Source organism: Varroa jacobsoni, unplaced genomic scaffold (genome assembly GCF_002532875.2).
Source record: "Varroa jacobsoni isolate VJ856 unplaced genomic scaffold, vjacob_1.0 contig00098, whole genome shotgun sequence".
Taxonomy (NCBI): Eukaryota; Metazoa; Arthropoda; class Arachnida; order Mesostigmata; family Varroidae; genus Varroa; species Varroa jacobsoni.
In genome coordinates this window covers 39884-59080 of record NW_019214408.1, presented here as the reverse complement: position 1 = coordinate 59080, position 19197 = coordinate 39884, and the positions used below count along the sequence as shown (strand labels likewise).

Here is a 19197-nt window from a genome sequence, read left to right as displayed (position 1 = left end):
AAATGGGGAGGAAAGTTCCGAGTTCTGGCCTGGCGACAAGCAAGGCAAGCCTCTTAACAATGTTTTAATGACACAGGAAATATGAAAAGACTGACTGGTGGGTTGAAAGTAGAAAGAAGGGTGGCCGGCGGTGGCAGGCACGGTTTCCAAAATCGTTTGAGTGACCAACTGCTGGTGCCGGACGAGGCAAATCTTACAACTGTTGAGCTAGTCGAACCAATATATGGTTCGATATATATAACCATGGTGGTACCGGCGGTTATAGGCTAGAGGGTGTACAGTGGAGCTTGGTAGGTCCTTCTGAATGAGTTGAATATCGAAGAGCAGTTGAATAATTTGCTGTTCACTGGTAATAAGTGGCCTATGTTGAATAGGGAAGCCGTCTACTACGTAATAGGGCTAAGGTCTCGTGAAAGAGTTGGTCGACAAGTTCGACACCAGGCTGCTTTAGGTTAGCGACGACAACGATGATTTTTTTGTCGTTGCTGGAAGTACACTTACTACCGGATCTCGATTGGATAGGCACATTTGGGGGGGGGGGGGGTATGAACGGGAAATGTAAAAGAAAAGAGGAGGTTTGCGGGAGGTACGATTGAATGGGTCTAACTAGCTTCTCCTTGATATCAAGCGGAGAGCACTGGTTCGTCGGAAAGTGAAACAGCCTGGTACGACTCAAGAAGGGGAAAGGAAAAGAGGAAATCGCATGAGACTCGCTCAACTCCCCAGTGTAATGCGCAAGACAAGTTAGGGCTCGATCGAAGGAAAAAAATAATCCTGTTCCCCTTACCCGGGACAAGGGCGAGGTCATGGCACACAGTACCGACTGCACACATATAGCGTGTACACACAGCACACCAACTTACACTCATGGTCCACACGACGTAACGTTCTTCCATTTCGACTTCCGTCCGCCGCCGCCGCCGCCACCAAAGATAGGTTCTTGAAATCGCAAATGGCCAATAAGATGCGACCAGAAATCGACTCTTCTCGAATGGTCGACGTTTTCTGCCGATTCTTAACGAGGTGAGAACGGGCCAAATCTTCTCATGCGATGAATACAACCTTTTCTTAGTATGTGTTCGCATGTTATTTGTGCTTATAAATTATTTATGTTTGTGAATGTTTTCTGTTCTGTTAAAAACTCGAGTGGGTTTAGGGGAAAAACGGTAACCAATCTACTGAACTCAAACGAAAGAGGCGAATAGCGAAAACAAAAATTATATAGCCTGATGTGTATATTTTTGCTTGTTTATTTTCATTACATTATCATTATTACTGTTATTAGTATTCGTCGTTTGTTGAGCTTGAAGCCACCACCAAACTACCATCTGCATGCGCTTCTCTTCCACGATAAGGTACCGAAATGCTGCGGATTATTGTGGGACCGCCATCCTGGGTCCGGACACCATTGGCGGTGTCACGGCAGTGGGCGACCCGAATGAAGGCAGTTGAGGCTATTATTAATATTAGTAGAGCATTATTATCCTATTATTAATATCCATATTATTACTGCTGTAATTATATATTGTATCGTAATAATAATAATTATCACTATCAATAGTATGAGTGACAACACTTCATGACAACGTGGCGTAATCTACAAGATGGCTATTTCAATCCAAGTGTACCCTTCTTCACATCACCATTGTTTTTTTAGCGTATCATAATAATCATTAGCATGATAATTGCTTCTAACTTACAAGTGCCAAATTGGCTTCTTTTTTATCCGTATTTTGCGGTCGCTATTATGTACTGGTTATCTTTGCTTCGTCATTCAACTTCGTTCTTCGCGTTTGCTCAATACACTCGATTTTTCTTTGCTTTATTACTACATAGCGTTCATTAGTATTCGTCAGTTGTGTTAATCTTCTCTTGTCTTCATCTCTCCGTCACTCTGTACGCTTGTCCGTCATTGGTGATCGAATTCCCCCACTTTAGTAAAAGAGGGATCAGAACACTGGCGGAAGTTCCATATTCTCCAGTTGACGTATCAAACATATTAAGTCAGCGCAGAATCTTCATCGTAGACACCGAAGTTACACAAAGAAGCAGTGAAACACATATGGATCGGAGTGACGCGATAGCGTCTGAGGTTTATGGATAGGTAAGACTGCAAACGTTTATCTTGTTTGATCTGCGTTATGTTGAGCAGCTGTTAACGGTGACTGACCTGCCGGCCGGCCGGCCAGCCAAATAGGCACTCTTCTATCGACCCGTTCACCGCGCTGAAGCGATCTTCCGCTGGTCGGGTGAAAAAAAAAAGCGGATCAGTCTAAGGGTAGCTGCAGATCATATATAGCTCGAAGCCATTTGTAGTCGTTGCTTTTCGCAGGCAGTCGTCGTTTCCCAGGCGCCTCCAATCGAGGACACCGAACGCAACAAACGGTTCTTTTTAGAACAGCAGTGTATGGGTGTGCGTGTATGTGTATCGTAAAAGTAAGTTGCCTCGTATCGTTTTCTCTCGCGTTATTTTGCTTCCTCTTGTTTGTAAATCTACATTCTATTCACAGCGCATGCGTACGAGGTAGCACGGCCAGATCCGTCCATTCCCCTCCTGTAAAAAAAACGCAGAGAACAAACTATTATTATTAACATTACTACTGTTTTTACTGCTAGTGCATTTTGTTTCAAATATCGACGTAAACAAAAACGGTTTGAGTCCCGAGATAGTCACGATAGCTCAATTAATCGTGGCTTCTTTGTGACGACGCGTGTACAACATAGGCAGTAAAATTAATTCAAATTAATTAGTAGTTAAACGCGCGTTAGCTTTTCTTGTACAACGAGCTGTTTGCACAGAGTCTAGAGGCAATAGTGCCTTAAATATAGCCGGCCAAACTTTCAGGTCGCGAAAACGTTATGGCGAGTTACCCAAAGCAAGTCCAAGCAAAGTTTCCATGTAAGCTATCGCGTTGCACAGTATCTTGTCGATCAAATGCCGGTACCACCTTTCACAATGGCCATGAATTACTGTGTATCCAACAAAGGTAACAAAATGACGCCAAAAGCTATTCCTAATAAGGCAGTTGACTCTGAGAAGTATCGAATACGGGAATATCAATAATTGTACATAGTATGCGTATTCATTGTTTCTGCAAGCGGTTCCGTTTTGAACGTTGTCGATTAGAACCGTAACTCCTGGGTACGACATCAACGACATCGTATGGAGCTCGTGTTCGAGCCAAAATACCGGTCTGCCAGCCATATGATTTCACCTTACGAATGCTTTCCAAATATTGATATTTGCTGATACGAGAAGCTATCACCGAAGCAACGAGTAACTTTTTAGGAACATAATTAGTGACTGAATTACTAGATTTTGCTATTTCTCCTTCAATGGCCTATTTCGGCCACAACGCTGCCGGTAGGAAAGTAATGCCTTAAACAAACAGTTGAAAATTTTTGCGCAGCGAATCGTACTTTGTTTCTGTTGTAAATAAACAAGTACCTATATAACCAATCCTAAAGACTTGCTTCTGAATGAAAACAATACTCCAGGAGAGGTCAACGGTGAAAACGATTATGACTTTATGTTGCTGTTCGCATCGATTAGCGCTGGAAATCGAAAAGCAGTATACTGTCGCTATTTTATAGAGCTTCCATATGTCACAATGGAACGCAGCAGAAAGTCTCAAGCGGGACCAAATATAAACGAGGTAAAGGCCAAAACATGCGCAATCAAACAGCAGAGTCGCTTGCGAAGAAATGTACCTCACTAGATGATCCGTTGTCGCTTACTGTTGCTTAAGGCTCCAAGATTACCTCGGCATCGAGAAGTATCGCCACAAACCTAATTTAGCCATTTCAGGCAGCGAAACGATCTATGGCATTCTTTTCCCTTGCAGTTCCAGCTACCTGACTCTGACAAGTAGCATTTTTTATATTCCACAGAAGACGTAGGGCTAGTACTTATAAAAAACTAACGAAACTACTTTTTCTGAAGCCCCACCGACCATCTGTCCAAAGAGGCAGACAACTGCTTAATGGAGTACTTTACAGCCCATCGACACACGTGAACCACATTAAGTCATCGCGTAACCCGAGTATTCCGTTAATATATATTGCATCTGATCAGCAAACCTAATTTTTGCTGTCTCAATGTCAGCCATCTTCCGCGTGGAGAGAACTGTCAATGCTATATAAGTACTTTCCTCTGATGACGAGACACAACGGCGTTACTTTAAGCCTTCGTAGTAGCTATCCTATCTTTCTTATTTGGATTACGATCATTACTATTATTATTAGCTCCTCTAAACGAATTCAATCTATCCCCTGTTCTTAGTTGCACCGTCCTTTCCACGTTCTGCAGGGCAACTAACATGTACCAACATAAAACCAACATAACGGCCGTTTTTGAAGACGAGATAAGACGACGAAGAGGTGATGGCAGAGACGGTGGGATGCTGTTATTTGTTTCAGCTGCTGGCGATCGTTGCAAAGTTATCAACGCTAAAAGCTCTAGCAATCAGCCGACCCCTGAAAGCCGCGTGTCGCAACTGCCATCTGCTTTTCTGCCCTTTACGTTAGAGTTATCGTTGGACGCGGCTGCAGAAGAGAACGGAGTGCGCAGGAGAGCCGTAGACTACGGTAAAGTAGCAACAACCTAAGTAATAAGGAACCGCTGAAAAAAGAAGACAAGGAATGGTTACCAGGATGAAAAAGCTTGCCTTCGCAGCAGTTACGCATAATTACGCTAAGAATGGGTATCCTGCTTTTTAGGATAGCGCCTAGGGCGATAAACTATGTCCCCGCTTCCCACGGCTAACTAGTGTGTGAGTGTGTCTATGGTTACGTGGAACTTTGAAGTATCCGACTCTAATGCAGTATTACTAGCATCAACAGTGGTAGCAGAAGTACTCAGACAGTCTTTTATGGTTTATTGGCGAACGTGGAAGGAGCTGCGCTAGGATCAAAACAGACAACTACGTGGCAGCGGGAAAGGCAATGAAGCGCCATACGATGCTGCTCACTGAGGCGACGTGCTTTCAGGAACCACTTCTGTTACCAGCGGGTAGAGCCTAGAAAATGCTGAACGGAAAAACGAAGTGTTACGGCTACAATAGAGGCGATGAGCATAACCACGATTCGTTTGGGATTTTACGCCGTCAGTGGGGCAAACTGTTTCATTGACTGCTGCTGCTACTAGAATTAACACAACAGCAGCTGCAGTGATAACAGGAGCGGCTGTATACGAGTGGCACTGCTGGGGTTGGCCATATTCTCTGCCAATTCCGCCTTGTGCGTCAGATCTGGCTCGACATAGTTTGATCTGCTTTGATAACCTGCCAGAAACTCTGCCATGTTGCGCTTATTCAGGTAGCTAGTATTAGGTCATTTCTTCTTTTCTGGTTTTTAGACGCCGTCACCGCGCGGCTAAGCAGCCCCGCTCTTAACTCCCGTCTATTATGGGGCTTGTCGGCGTGCCCAATAGGCTATCGACGAATAAACGAGTGATACGCCGTCCGCACCGATGTCCATTACTGTCGCCTGACTACAATATTTAATGGGATATGGCTGGAGCTGGACCGTCAGGGCTCAATATTTATCGGGGACCGCACACAAATACCGAATCAGTGTCCTCAACATACAAGCGTCCTCGCACAGACCCCTTCATGTAACGACAGGTCAAGACAGACGGGCTCGTCTCTACCTAATGCACGCATTCATCTCTAGACCTCTGTTGACGCTGACTATGGCTAACATGGGCTGGAGAGAGGGGACAAATGTGGAGAGAACTTCCGCGTGTGTATAAGGTTTGTATTGCATGGAAGTCTGTGCGCACTATAGGTACCCCGAAACCTTTTAGGTTACGGGCTATTGTGGGTGATGAAGCTAGCTCATTGTTCCAGAATGGGTAAAGTTCACCTATAGAGGGATAAAATGAACTGTACGAGCGAGCTATAATATATTCCGATGCGATCGAGATCACTTGCTTTTACTAAACGCGTATAGGGAACTATGAAATGAGCTGTTGTGATAGCTGTTAAACATTTAAAATCACTTCAACATTTTGAACGCTTCTCAAAAAGCGATTTTGGACCGAAAAATATAAAGAGCAGGACAAATCGACATTACCTAACATATGAAAGAAAACTCACTTTCTATAGACTCTTAGACACTTTTGTTCCGTGTATGTTTCTTCATTTGAAAGAAGTCACGAGTTGCTATTTATTAATGAAATACATAAAATGATATCAACAACTGACACGTTTCACGAGCGAGCTTGAAGTATTGTAATAAGCTTTTTCTTATAATTATTACCTTACGCTTTGACATCACTCATACATTATCTGGGTTCAGATTTGACATACAAACCCACAGAATTATTTTTTCGAAAATGGGCCTTTTTTCAGAATTTATATTATACACAGTTGTGAACGCATTGAGGCATTTATGTGTAACATGGCCGGAACAAACCAATTGCTTATGACGAAATCGAAATAAGCTATAGGTTCACCGTCTGAGGATCACAAACAGACATACGACACACGGAACTTCGGACAAGAACTACTTTGTAGGCGCTTAGGCCCCTTGTTATTAGGATATTCATTCAATAGAATGTTGGCATTATTTAATTATTACTTCTCAGCAACAACAAGCTGTAGATAGCTGTCGGCGCTAGCTGCTCTAATGGTGTCTGCAGTTCTCCACGGTTAGTGAACATTAGTGGTACCTGTGGCCAACAACTCTAGCAATCATCCGTTGATTCGTCAGCATGCTGCCTCAGACGAAGCACATGCTTATGGTGAAGACCGGTTTGATTTATCTCTATATATACATCGCACAATTCATCATTTGTCTGCGATTGCTTAGCGAGAAGGCTGTCTGCACGTTTATTCGCTTGTTTTTTGGGACCAGTCATCTGCTGCTTCCTTGACTGACGCTGCTGCTGCTGCTGCTGCTGCTGCTGCTACGATGGCTGATCGTTTTTTATTTTATCATTGTTCGCTTTCTCTCTCTCCCCGTCGTTTTTGAGAAGGTTATACTTTAGCAGAAAGATGAACGGAGACTGGCGCTTGCATATATAACTACGGTTATGGCTTAACAGTCAACAATGGGCCCTAGGGAACTTGGTAATGCTTCATAAATTTTCCCGCAAAGCGCATACGAAAATTAAAGCACCTAGCCCAGATATCTAGAAAGTAATGAGCAACGTGGCAGGCGGAGATAAGGTGCACATTAGATAATCGCTCGCGTCCCAGAACTTGTCGATCCGGGCCCGCTGATCTGACCTGCCTCGAACGTAGACCCCAATCTGTTTCGCCCTTTTTGTTGGAATGGCCGACGTCTCCCCAGAAAATTGGTCCAAAATCAGCCTGTGCTGCCCTTGTAGCAGAAACTTGCTCCAACGAGGCACGCTACACATCTGTTTTATTCTATAAGAACATACCGCTGCAGAGCACCAGCATTTATGCCCCCTTCAGCTTCCGGAACTTACTCTTACCTATAAACCGCCGTTTTGTTTCCTCTAAACATTCACGTTCCCTTGTTGCAATCCGATCTTATGACTACATTTACATAACACTTATGCATGTACATATTCTCTCTTTTGCGCCTCATTTGATTTTGCTAGCCCGGATATTCTGCAATAATGTCGTCGTCTTCATCCTTCTATCCTGTAGATGATAGAAATACGATAACAAGCTGACTAATATCGTCCACAGTAATAAGATGAAATACATGTTTTTACTTTCCAGCAAAACAGCGGGCGTCTACGGGCAGCGGCGGCAGCTACAGTTGATGCAATTGCCTTGGGTGTAACTGGAAACGTTACAAGCGTCTTACGGATATAGTAGAAATGATGGCAATGGCGGCATTTATGTAGGTTTAGTCTTGTCGCCGGGCCGTTCTGCTCTCACTGCCTCTCTCTTCCTGCTAATAAACAAGAGACGGGCAAAGTAGTCCGTAGGCAAAGCTACTGGGTCAGAAGGTCGAACAAACATGCTGGTTGGGTCCGTCCCCTTGCGGTGGTTGTCGTTGTCGAAGTGCCTTTTTGCGGTTTCGTTCCGAGGGCCCTAGCAAGCTCGTTGTTGCCACGTTCGTCTCTATTTCTATGTCTTTTGCGTCCGGTTGCTCTTCTTGGGAAGCTAAGCCCAGTTTGTGGGCATGTCTAGGCGATCAGCAGAGTGAGCTTTTCGAGCGTGTTGGCGTGTCGCGCCAGCAGGAAGGAGCAGCAACTGCTAGGGATATACTACTACTACCGTTTCAGCGAGTCACGGTACAGAATCTCAGTTCGCAGAGCTGAATCGAAGAACTGAAAGACTCACAAACAATATAAGTATGACTGCTGTTACTACTGGCAATAAGCTATGTAGTGGCGTTAACAACGTGCCTGGGTTCGCCGATCTTGTCGGGACCGTTCTGGCTAACCCGATGATATCACTGCTGCTGCTATCGTTGATGCTGCCCTGACCGCGGGTAGCGTTGCTTGAAATCTGAGGAATACTGGACATTGTAGCTAAAACGAGAAACACAGATTACACGCGGGTCAGTCCACTCCGCAACACTCTCGTCGTCTGCCGCTTGGCCTGCTTTTCCTACTATCTTCTCAGTAGTAGCGGGGGAAGCAAAGCTTATCGAGCGAGTAGAGGGATGGTTACTGACTTGTTAAACACTAGCGACAGACACACATGACTTAAATCTGTAATACGTATCAACGAGTGGCACGGGAGGTGAACTTTACGCGGCAAAGGCCACCTATAGAGTAAGCGTCAACAAACACAGAGCTGCAACAGGCGACATCACGGTGGAAATGATGGGAGATGACAAAGAGTGACCCGTAGATATCGCTATTATTCTTCGTATTAGTCAGGTAAAAGCTGAACAGCGTGACTGCAACATCCGAGAGTGTCTTAGTGCTATTGGCTGTGCTTCTGACAGACGCAGTCACGTCGATAGGCCATTGTTGCTACAACCAACATTAGCACATCATGGACCAGAATGAGCAACAGTCGATAAACCTAGAGACGCGAGATCTATCGAGGCGCCGGTGAATGTCCGCTAAATGCTGCGGACCCAGCTAAGTCGATTACCACTCCCACCAACAACACAAGTAACCTCTGTCAGCGGTTGGGATAAGTGTGGCGGTTTCGCAACTACAGTCTGATAGAAGGCGCCCGCTGTATAAACAGACTTGGACCAAAAAACACAGTTGCCAGTCTGTCGATTTAGCGAATTCTCTATGATTCCCTTTATCTCTGAACAGTCATCTGAACGGCAACAACGGTGTAATAGTTCAATTAAAGATGTGAGCTTACTGGTTCAGTATCTACTAGTGGCTAGCTAAACGTCGCGATCGGTGGCCAAATTTAAAAAAAAGGACAGGCAGGTAACCTTTTTCTTTCTGTTTCCCTATCCGTCGGTGCGTAGGCATTCGTCACTTCGAAATTGTCATGATGCTTCCTCTTGAGAGCACTTCAAAGAAGGTCAGCGGCACAATATCACTCTGATGCATTGACTATCACGGTCATACTCTGTTGCCCTTAACGCTGCGCCAGTAGGAGCAACGGTAACGGCATTGCTTTGTTATCTATGAAATAAACAACAGTCGCTTGATGTTGGTAACCCGTTCAGTCGCTCACTCCAATGACTGGCTCTACTGGACCTTCACTGGCAGTTATTTTATCTGTTTCCGAGGAATGTATGCTTGCCTTTCCTCCACTAGATGCTACTACATATATAATACTGCATTTAGCTCGCTGTCTGTACACGGACACGCGGCTGAGGTGACGGCGGTAGTATTAGGGGCTTTAAGAGCAACGTTTTCACGAGAGGGTGACTGCAAATTTCCATGGGAAGGACAGAAAGACGAGAAGCAGCAGTTATCCATGAGTGGCTGTCACAACCATGCCATCTACCGAATTGCCACTGTTACCATTACAATCCTGTGGAAAAGCTAGAAGATGAATGCAGTTGTCGTCCTAACCAAAACGACAGTATCCTGTGAATGGTGTGGTATAGAGAAAAAGAGTAAAAAAGAGCTCAACAGACAAAAGGATGTCGGATTGACCTTTGGAGGACCATGGCCAGTCAGCATCCCCGAGATCCGACTGAGTAATCCCGACGTCTGGTTACGCTCAAAACCATGTGGCACTCCAGTGCTGCTCTAACCTCACCGGTAGTGCTACTTCAAGCTTATGCAGAGCTCCAAATGTGTACTGAAGGTTATGGATATCCGTGGCTGGATCCGCTTGAGGTAGCCTCCGTTATTAAAATGAAGGAAGGCAAACGATTAATGGCCCATGTCATGTGCACCACATTCAATTTTTTTATGGCTTGCTTATTAGGTCCTATCACTCGTTAGCTTTAATTATTAAGAACGTTGTATTAAAGGGTAAATTTATTAATTAAGGTTCAGTTATTTAAAACACGCATTTCGACCATGTGCTTGCGAATGAGTTGCGAAGTGTATGAGCTATCCATATGTATATAAATACTTGTATTCACTCCATACCCACTGTTACCAAGTTACGCAGTTCTTTGCGGAAAATTACTCTTTATTTATAGCTTATCACACAGCCACAAAGGTAAAATACTCATTCATCAAAATGGAATTTTAGAACAGACAATGGGATCCTGGAGATAGTAGCCCAATTTACAAAAAATCTGCGTTTGGTAAACAATTGTTGTTATCGTGTTTGCTTTTTTGCCCGACGAGGTGTTTTAGTATCGCATTTACTCTATACAATCTACAACTAATTTCCACCGTATGGCACCTTAACTAGATTGCGATGCGCCTTGATAACCAGTCATGCGTGATGGAGATTATAACAGCTCACTTATTCATTCATCTGTTCCACAACAGAAAAACGCTTATATTCAACTGACAAAGGCAGATTTTCAGGATACGATTTTCGATCGTTTTCTATTGAAAGACAAAGACTAAAAAGCAAGGAAGCATGTATAATCCCTGGGGCAGAGCCTTGGGAATTACGACTGAAAAAATTCGAAAGAAAACTAGAGAAATGGACCACATCAGCATGCCAAGCCTAAGAGTCCTCGTCTGCCGTCTATACGGTAAAGAGAAAGAGGTTGACCAGCCAAAACCACTTGCCAAAACTCGTTTTTAGGAGCGCCATCTGCTTCAATTCGGCGCAAAAGGGCGATAACCTTGGAAAGAACTATTCTAGTTTGCCCTAGTCTGAAAAGAAAATTAGAAGTTTTTTTTTCTCAACTTTTGTACTCAACCTCACCTCAGTATGTTCGCATACACTTACGGGCTACATACGCACTCGCTTGATTTCATTTTCACAAAAAGATTACACTAGACGAATTAGAGACAGCTGTTTGCTTTTGATTTCATAACTGCTGCCGCTGCTGCTGCTACCGTCTCCGCTCGTCCTGCCACTAGTTTTGTCCTTCCTGCCCCGCACACTCCAAGATGATGAGACGTTCTTTCCTGTTCTTGAATTTAGCTTGTTCCTCTTCGCCTTGTTTTAATAGCATTAGTAGCTTTGTCTTTGCTAGTATCGGCGTCGCTTTTGCCCTAGCCGGCCTGGCATGTGTACGCCAGTTCGATAAATAAGGCAGCTGTTTCAAGCCAAGCTAGCGACGTCGCTATGAGTAGGCAAGACGATTTGCTACGAGAACGGCTCTGCATCTGCACTCATCCTATGCTGGAAGAGGAAGGTAGCGAGACCCCCTGGTTGCTCCACTTGGTGAGTGGGCTAACGAATGGCAGATCGTCCTGTCGGTCGCTCATTCGCTGCCTAAGAAGTAGCGTTAGCTCGCGCTAGAAAGGAAGAAATTCTCGATGACAGTACTCGTGTATTATCGGTGTAGGAAAAACAGATCCCGACGTTGCTTCTTACTTACTAGCTTTACTTTTCTTCCTGTTTGCCCCTCGGGGTCGGCAGATAGAAGATAGCTTTGCCATCAAAGAGCCGTTTCGGGCGGCCATAATGCCCCTGATTCTTTCTTAAAGCTCTCATACACCGCCACTCACTCGGCATAGACACAATCGCACATGCAGTCTACCTCTGATCCAGCAACCCTCAAATGAGGAATGAGAGGAGTCAGCTGGAACGCTTGCTGTCGCGCCAGTAGGAGCTGGAGCTGTTTCGGGAATCTTCAGTAGTGAAGAAAATTCGAGACAAAAACCCAACTGCAGATGCTTCCCTGGCTGTCAAGGAATTCACAACACGCTGCCATGTGTTATCGAGAGGAATTTCGTAAAACCAACCTAGAAAACAAAGCCGAAAGATAGCGGGGTTCTTTGAGGGGCTATGCCAAGCGACTTGATATCCTCAACGGAACTTTCCTGCCTTTTTCTTGATTCCATCCTTGTGACTTTTATTTTAGCCTTTCTTTTTCTCGTTCTGTCATTCACTTGATCTAACACAAATGTTCATACTCATTTTTGAAAGCTGCGCCTGCTCTGACTGCACAGCTACGCCCAAATGCAACAGATTTACACTGACTTGAGACCCGCTCTGGATCAAGGTTAACCTCACATTTTGCTTAAATCTCTTCTGTTCACTCCTCCTCCTGGTCTGCCGATGAGTAGGCGCAAGGAGTGAGGTGAAAAGCTTCTACTTTTCCGTTAGTTTTCTCCAGCTCGGTCAGCAGCCCTTTCTTTAAACTAATTCAGTAATTCAGCCCCCCGCCTAGGGCTATACCTATCTAGTAGCTAGAAGCTACAAGGCCAAGTACCCCATATCCCCTTAAGGACTCGAGGATAAAGACGTGCCTTTGTATGGGACAGTCCAAGTCGGCCGGATAACGAGAAAATGGCCAGAGAAAAGCGCCACGCGGTAGATGCAGTGTCATCCACGCCGTGGCGAAACCGATATTAAATAATAACGAGTGCCAGCTATCTTGCTGGCGGTACGATGGTACAAGCGCTACGAAAGAGAGGTAGAGACTGGCATGGCAGGGAGCAACGCATTAATTTTGCGCATTTAGACCGGCCATATGGGATGAAGCACGAACGAAGCAATGCCTTATAGAAGAGGCAGTAGCACGCCCACCGTTATCGGCAGTTGCAGCGGCTATTGTTAACAGTGGATGACGAACATACGGTCAAATCGCGGGACATAGTTGGACTATCATAGCGTAGGACAGTCGCGCGGTTGTTTTGATTCGATCAGAAGAGCCTTGCATCGGCTCTCGGCTTCAGCGGCTTCCCGGCGGCGGGGCATCTCCACCCAAATCGTTTCACCTCTACTTGACAAGGTGCCTACACCGTCCTAGTTCGCTGGTTTCTCACGTTGCCCCCGTTCTATTACAGCAGGTCCTCTACGAGTGTCTTTGTGGCCAAACTGACTCCATAGACCCCTGGGAATACCGTCGATGGCGATGCCGTCTTGATAGAAAATGTATTCATTTGTTCAGGTTAGACCGCACTAGCTTTCCGATCACGTCCGTTCGACGAGACTCGCTTGTTCTCTATCCTGGCTGGCCACGGAACAGCATACCATCGAACAGCCTACAGCCTAAAATGCAGGTTGCCTGTTTCCACCTTCACCCTCTATCAGGTCCCTGTTCACCCGCGCTCCTGCAATCCTACCGCCCGCGTTTCCTCACAAGAACAAACTGATCGTTTGCCTTAATGCAGCAGTCATCTTGGTTCAATCATGTGATGGGAAAATATTTGTCTAGATTTATATTTCTCTGTCTGCTGCACACCCTACATTCAAGAAACATTGACATGGATGTACTTATCAGAATACTAGTAATAGTGATTAATATTAATCGTGTTACCACCCAGTAGATAAAGAGCCCCTAGATGATGTCACAAGGTCGCTAACAAGATATAACGAAATCATCTGCCCATAGATAGGATATAAACGCCTGATAAACCGCTAAGCTTCTTTCAGTGGCCTAACTGGCTGGCAATCGGCAAACTAGCAAACGCGCCTAAAAAAAGGTAGATTTTTTTTGCATACCTTGCACTTTGCGACGTTAAGTTCATTGATTCACGTTGCTGAGCTTAAAGCAAGCACAAGCGCCTCGAGTGCCCCTTGCAATAATATATCAATTGTAACAATAAAAAAAAGTAAATAATTTATTCCGTACTCATTTCCTGCTGATTGTCCAATGTGATGATTCTGTTTATACCGCACGCTCTCTTACTGAGCGCCAAGTAGGATTACTAGCGGCAGAACTGTCAAACCATAGAGTGTTGCTCATTCTACTATATTAAGCTACGTATTCCGTAAAGTTCCACCCGTAGATATTTATCCGTCAACTTACGTTTGTCATCGTCGTGCGATGCGCACATAAAGTAGTGGTTGCCTATGGGAATAGGGAGGTGCTGCTGCTGAGGAGAAGTCAATGAAGGCAGATAAAGCACGAGTAAGAAATGTGGGGGGTAGGCATTGCTTATTCGCCGTACAATTTTCTATCTCTGACTAGTGCTGTCTTTCGATAGATCGATTCGAGACTTAGGGGCTCTCTAAGTAAACGACCAAGCTCTCAGTCATTCGGCGGTGTCGTCGCAGTGACACTGTCACCATCGCCGCTTCGTCGTGTGCCCACGTTCTGTGTAGGACTGATGGGGTACGTCGATACAGTCACTGAAGCACCGTAGATCGACTATTTCTTCCGCTAGGCGACTTTACCTTGGATGTCTTCGTCATGATCTCCACTTACGGTCTTCATGGAAACCCAAATTACGCGTTCACTGGCGGTCGCAGAGATCGTAATATTGATAGCAATACTAACAGCAGTTGCAGTAGCAGAACAATAATAATTGACATCGCACCTGCGCCAACGTCCTTCTTTTCATGTGTGAAGTGCGGTAAATGTGGTGACAGCGGCAGCGGCCGTGTGATTGAATCAGCGAAGACTGCTATAGTTCTGCTATTTACAGACAAACACTCGAACGTTTATGCTTCCTCAATAGACTGGTCTGGCGTCGATGAAACCACATGGCCATGTGCACGACACCGAAATGATGGTCCCACTGTGCTTATAGGCAGACTAAGTTATCAGACAAAACGAACCAGACGGACACGGCAGGGAGCCGAATGGCAAAGCCTGGTCGACAGCATGAGATACGGATAGCATGATAGAAAAGTACCACTATGACATGCTGTTGCTACGACCCACACAAACACCTGCTGCAGCTGCGTTTTCCTCATCTCTTTTGTCTTGGCTGCCCGCGCACCATAGCTCCCTGTGCACAGGGTTTGCAGAAACAACAGCTGCATCACTTTAAGTGCAATGATTATTACTACTCAAGGCCAGAGGCGACACCGGCTGCGTCATTAGCATGTGTTCGTCGTCATTTGTTGTGTGATTACGCCACGTACGCAGCATCAGCATAGAACAGCAGGCTGGTAGAAAGCAAAAGGCTGGCTAACCCGAGCTGCTGTCCGTTTGCCCTTCTTACCGTGTTCCTCCATGTTTGGCATTCTGTTCGACCATCCTCTTCGTTAAAGCGCTTGAATAACAGTATTGGGTTGGTTTCGCGACCTCGATTCCAAAAAGTCAGCTGGCTAAACAACTGCTGGAAAAGGAGGAACCACGACGCTTATGTTGAATTGTTGCTTCTTTGCCTTTTTTTTTTGCATTTGCCCCATCCCCCCTCCAATCCTTCCACCTCTCCTTCACCCTTTAGATCGATAATGTTGCGTGGCATTACGAATTCATAGATCAACCGAACGGTTACTTCGCGAAAGAGCACCATGCACACGACATATTACTGCCTAAACGTGGATGAATCAAATCCACGGCGCTGCTAAGACAAACGACGCCAATCTCCACGCCAGTGCCTTCCTGCTATTACTCTACCTTCGTCCATCTTTCACGCTACCTCCGGTCAAGTTACAACCGTTGGAAGCCCAGTTGTCCCTTTCCCTTTGTACGAAAGTTTTGCGTTGTGACAAGTAGCTAACAATGGAAAGTGAGTCGTTGGCCAAGCATACTGAAGCACAATTGGCCATGGGGGTGTATAGGCAAAACCAAACAGACGTTAGGTTAGCAACTAAGTAGTAGTTAATAACGGCAGCAACAAGGGTAAAGTGTCTATCTAACTCTTACTGCTGTTCGCCCTACCAATATGCAGCAGCAGATCAGTGATAACGCTGACTGAAGGTAGTTTTTCTACTGCTGCTACTATTGCTGATGTCTGCTTGTTTTTAATGACTTCATATTGCCGAGACGCAGCAACTGGTTGATAGAAGGCGAACTAGCCAGTCCGCCAGAGGGCGCAGCAAATGGCCCTTGATGAGTGTTGGGTAAAACTTTGCACTGGATAGCCGCCAACGCCGACAGGCATCTTCTCGCACAGTGGTCTCGTTTCGGGCTGTTATTTCCGTAGTGGTGACTAAATAGGTGGAGAAAGAAAGGACGACCTGATCGAGATGACGCCCTTGTCTAGGTCAGCCGAGACTATATAATGAGAATTCCTGTCACCTGGATATTCTGCACTAGTTTTTCAATCCAACGCCATTTTGGCTAATTTAACATACCATCATGTATTATTTCACAGCCAGTGGACTATGTACGGTTCAAGTAGGTCAAACAATTCTTTTGTGTCTGAAAGCAGTATTCTCAAAAATCTTACGCTCTGGAACAACGCCCCAATGTAGATACGCCAAAATTTAGACTTACATGCTTATGTTTGAGCTGATCGACTGGTCGTGTGTTTCAGCCTAGCTCGAATAAAGAAAAAAAACTACCAAAAGCCTTTGAAAATCAATGAAGATCATTGTTCCATTACACGCGGCGTGGTTTTCTACTCGCTTCCGTTTCTTTGTGTGCGCACTTTCTCAAACAATAAAAGTGTTCAATTTTTAACAGCATTTTTTGCACTTATGCGTGGTTTGAGATGAAAGCTGGACAAAACGGTACAGGAGTAGGCGTTACCTTCAGTGCTTTAGAAAGCGTTGTGCGCGCCTTCTTTTGCTCTTTCAATACGATTGAAGCGCCATCGGCCTACTACAACCAGAGATGACCACGTGCCCACTAATCACGCGTTCCATCTAGGCGCGTTCGAAGGAAGAGAAAGGATGAAGAGGAAAGTACAACGTCTCAAGTATGCCGGAGTACACGGAGACGTATGATCGTCGATCAGTTTTGCTTGTCTTTTTTGCTGTTCCTCTTAGGAAGCGTTTCTGATAACGGTGGTTTAGATGACTGCAGTAAACAACAGTAGTAGAAGTTTCAGCGATACTATATCATCCTGTCATAGTGAAGAATCTCAAAAAATTTGTCAAACCACCGAAACAGTGAAAACGACTAGGAAAACCACAGCATTCGAGCTCTTTCAATAGCCTCATCTCCATGTCATTCCGTAGTAGTTCAGTAGCTGCAGAGATTTGACGTGAGATACCCGATTAGCAAAAAGCGGATACCGGAGCGTCTAGCCGCCGTTGGCTGACCTCGTCCTAGTGTACGAAAGAAGCTAGAATTGGATGGGCAACGGCACAAGAGCACCATTAGGGCGACACTGACGATGGACGCGACGGAGACGGTCAAGGTAGCGACATCTTTAGCCCGATACAAGATCCATCTAGGCCAATGGAGAGGGATCGAAGCCGTTATTAGGACGTAGGGTCTTGCAGGGCCAGCAAAAGCTCATTTAGCCAACGGAGAGAGACAATACAATCTCGTAGCGCAGCCATGTAAAGAGACTCGAAGACGAGACTACCTCGCCATTACGGCCCGATTAGCTAGTTTTGCTCGTAGGTGATGTCTCTACATTCTGTTTTCGACGGACATAGCTTTAGCTTTGCGATCTACCAAACCATACTTTCGTTAGGCTGTCTCATAAAGTATGTTTATCTAGCTACCTTACTTGCTGCCATAACACGACCATGCCTCGGAAACCCGGATAAGTGGCAAACGACTCCGAGCGACTAGAATACTTAAAATAGGCACTTTCAATCTCAACATGGACCAAATGTGCGAATAATTTCTGCGATTGTTTTTGCCGTTACTGTTTGTTTGTGGTCGTCTAAAAATCGTCGTGATACGTTCGTATTTTATATACATCGTTGTTTGGTGAATTCAAGAAAGTATATAAGCAAACACAGAAGAAAGGACATTTCGAGCCAGAGTAATCGTTGTCGTACAGTCATTAGTTTATCTTCAGTATGTTAGAGAACCTTAAACGGGCAAACTTCTCAATATCTAAGTCATGCTTGAACTTAAAGAATTTTCGTAACGCAATAGTGTACACAGGTGTTTGTACCGCTTCTATCTGATAGCTTTCTACCGGCTTAGAATACGCAGATACATAAACGACTATATTGTGTTGTCGATTAATATTTTACCGTGCTTCAATATACATGGTATAAAGAGTCACTGTGGGCCGTCTCTGGCTGAACATTGTGATCGATGAAACAGACGCAATCAAATATATATAAGCTGCGTAAACAATCCTGTTTTTCGTTAATATTCGAAAGTGAAAAACATACCTATATTTATAGGTATAAACATATTCTAGACACGTAAGGGCCTTTTTGAATTTCCCATAGTCTATCTAGAAACAAATTCGGTCTTAGTGGAAAATATAATAGGCGCCGTCGGCCCGTCGCGACAGTGGCCTCGTGCACGATCAACGCAAAACCACGTAAATCTACTACGAACTGTAGCGTTGCTACGTTTGCGTGCGTTTCTGTTAACATTGTTTCTTGCTTCATGACCTGCTAGTGAACACCTTCCAGTAAACAATGCAAGCGAGTTCGTTGCTTTCTAGAAACTAAGCAGACTTCTATTGCACTGCATGCTCACACTACAGTTAACAAAACGTCAGGGGGCAAAGGCGACATTGTAGCCTTTGAAACGTCGCACGTTAGTAGCCCTGCTACTGCATTTGTCAAATATTATGGCCACGAAAATCACCGGGCGGAGGTGCAAATTAAGCTGTGCAAACAACGCACAAAATAAATTGTTCTTTTCTGCGTAGTATACGCATGTCGGCGCCGTCGTGGGCCCGCTTTTACGACCGCTCATGTACAAACTGACTGAAGCAGTTTGGGTGCTGGACTATCAGTGGGGTAACGATGTGTATAGCAGCGATGTCAGACAGAACCTAATGTGCAGAGTGCATTCGAAGTTGCAGAGCGGATTTCATACGATCGCTTGGATGGCCTTTGCTGCGTCATCGCAGCTGCAGTACCACCAGTAGTCATAGTGGCTGTGTATCAGAGAAATTCCCTCTCTCGTCCCGGTTGCAGTGGTAGAAACGACCACTAAGCATCATCATAAACAGGTTAGCCTTCAAAATCACTGAGCAGCTAGGCAATG

The 19197-nt window shown here is 45.1% G+C and overlaps 1 protein-coding gene and 1 long non-coding RNA gene across 5 annotated transcripts in view; one reads left to right on the top strand and one right to left on the bottom strand.

The window, feature by feature from the left end:
* The window catches only part of LOC147752087 (uncharacterized), a 42148-nt gene that overhangs the window by 15723 nt on the left and 7228 nt on the right, over nt 1-19197 (top strand). The gene's annotated exons all lie outside the window — the stretch shown is intronic.
* Nucleotides 1218-19197, bottom strand: part of LOC111270749 (innexin shaking-B) — a 34356-nt gene continuing 16376 nt past the window's right edge. For 3 of the 4 annotated variants that reach the window (XM_086972610.1, XM_022851134.2, XM_086972608.1), the window contains one exon: nt 1218-2554. Coding sequence is in view for 1 of the 4 variants with exons in the window: in XM_022851134.2 (XP_022706869.1) it covers nt 2501-2554 (54 nt within the window). In the remaining 3 variants the exon portion in view is untranslated. The remainder of the gene's footprint in view (nt 2555-19197) is intronic. The other variant, XM_086972609.1, reaches the window with a different exon arrangement.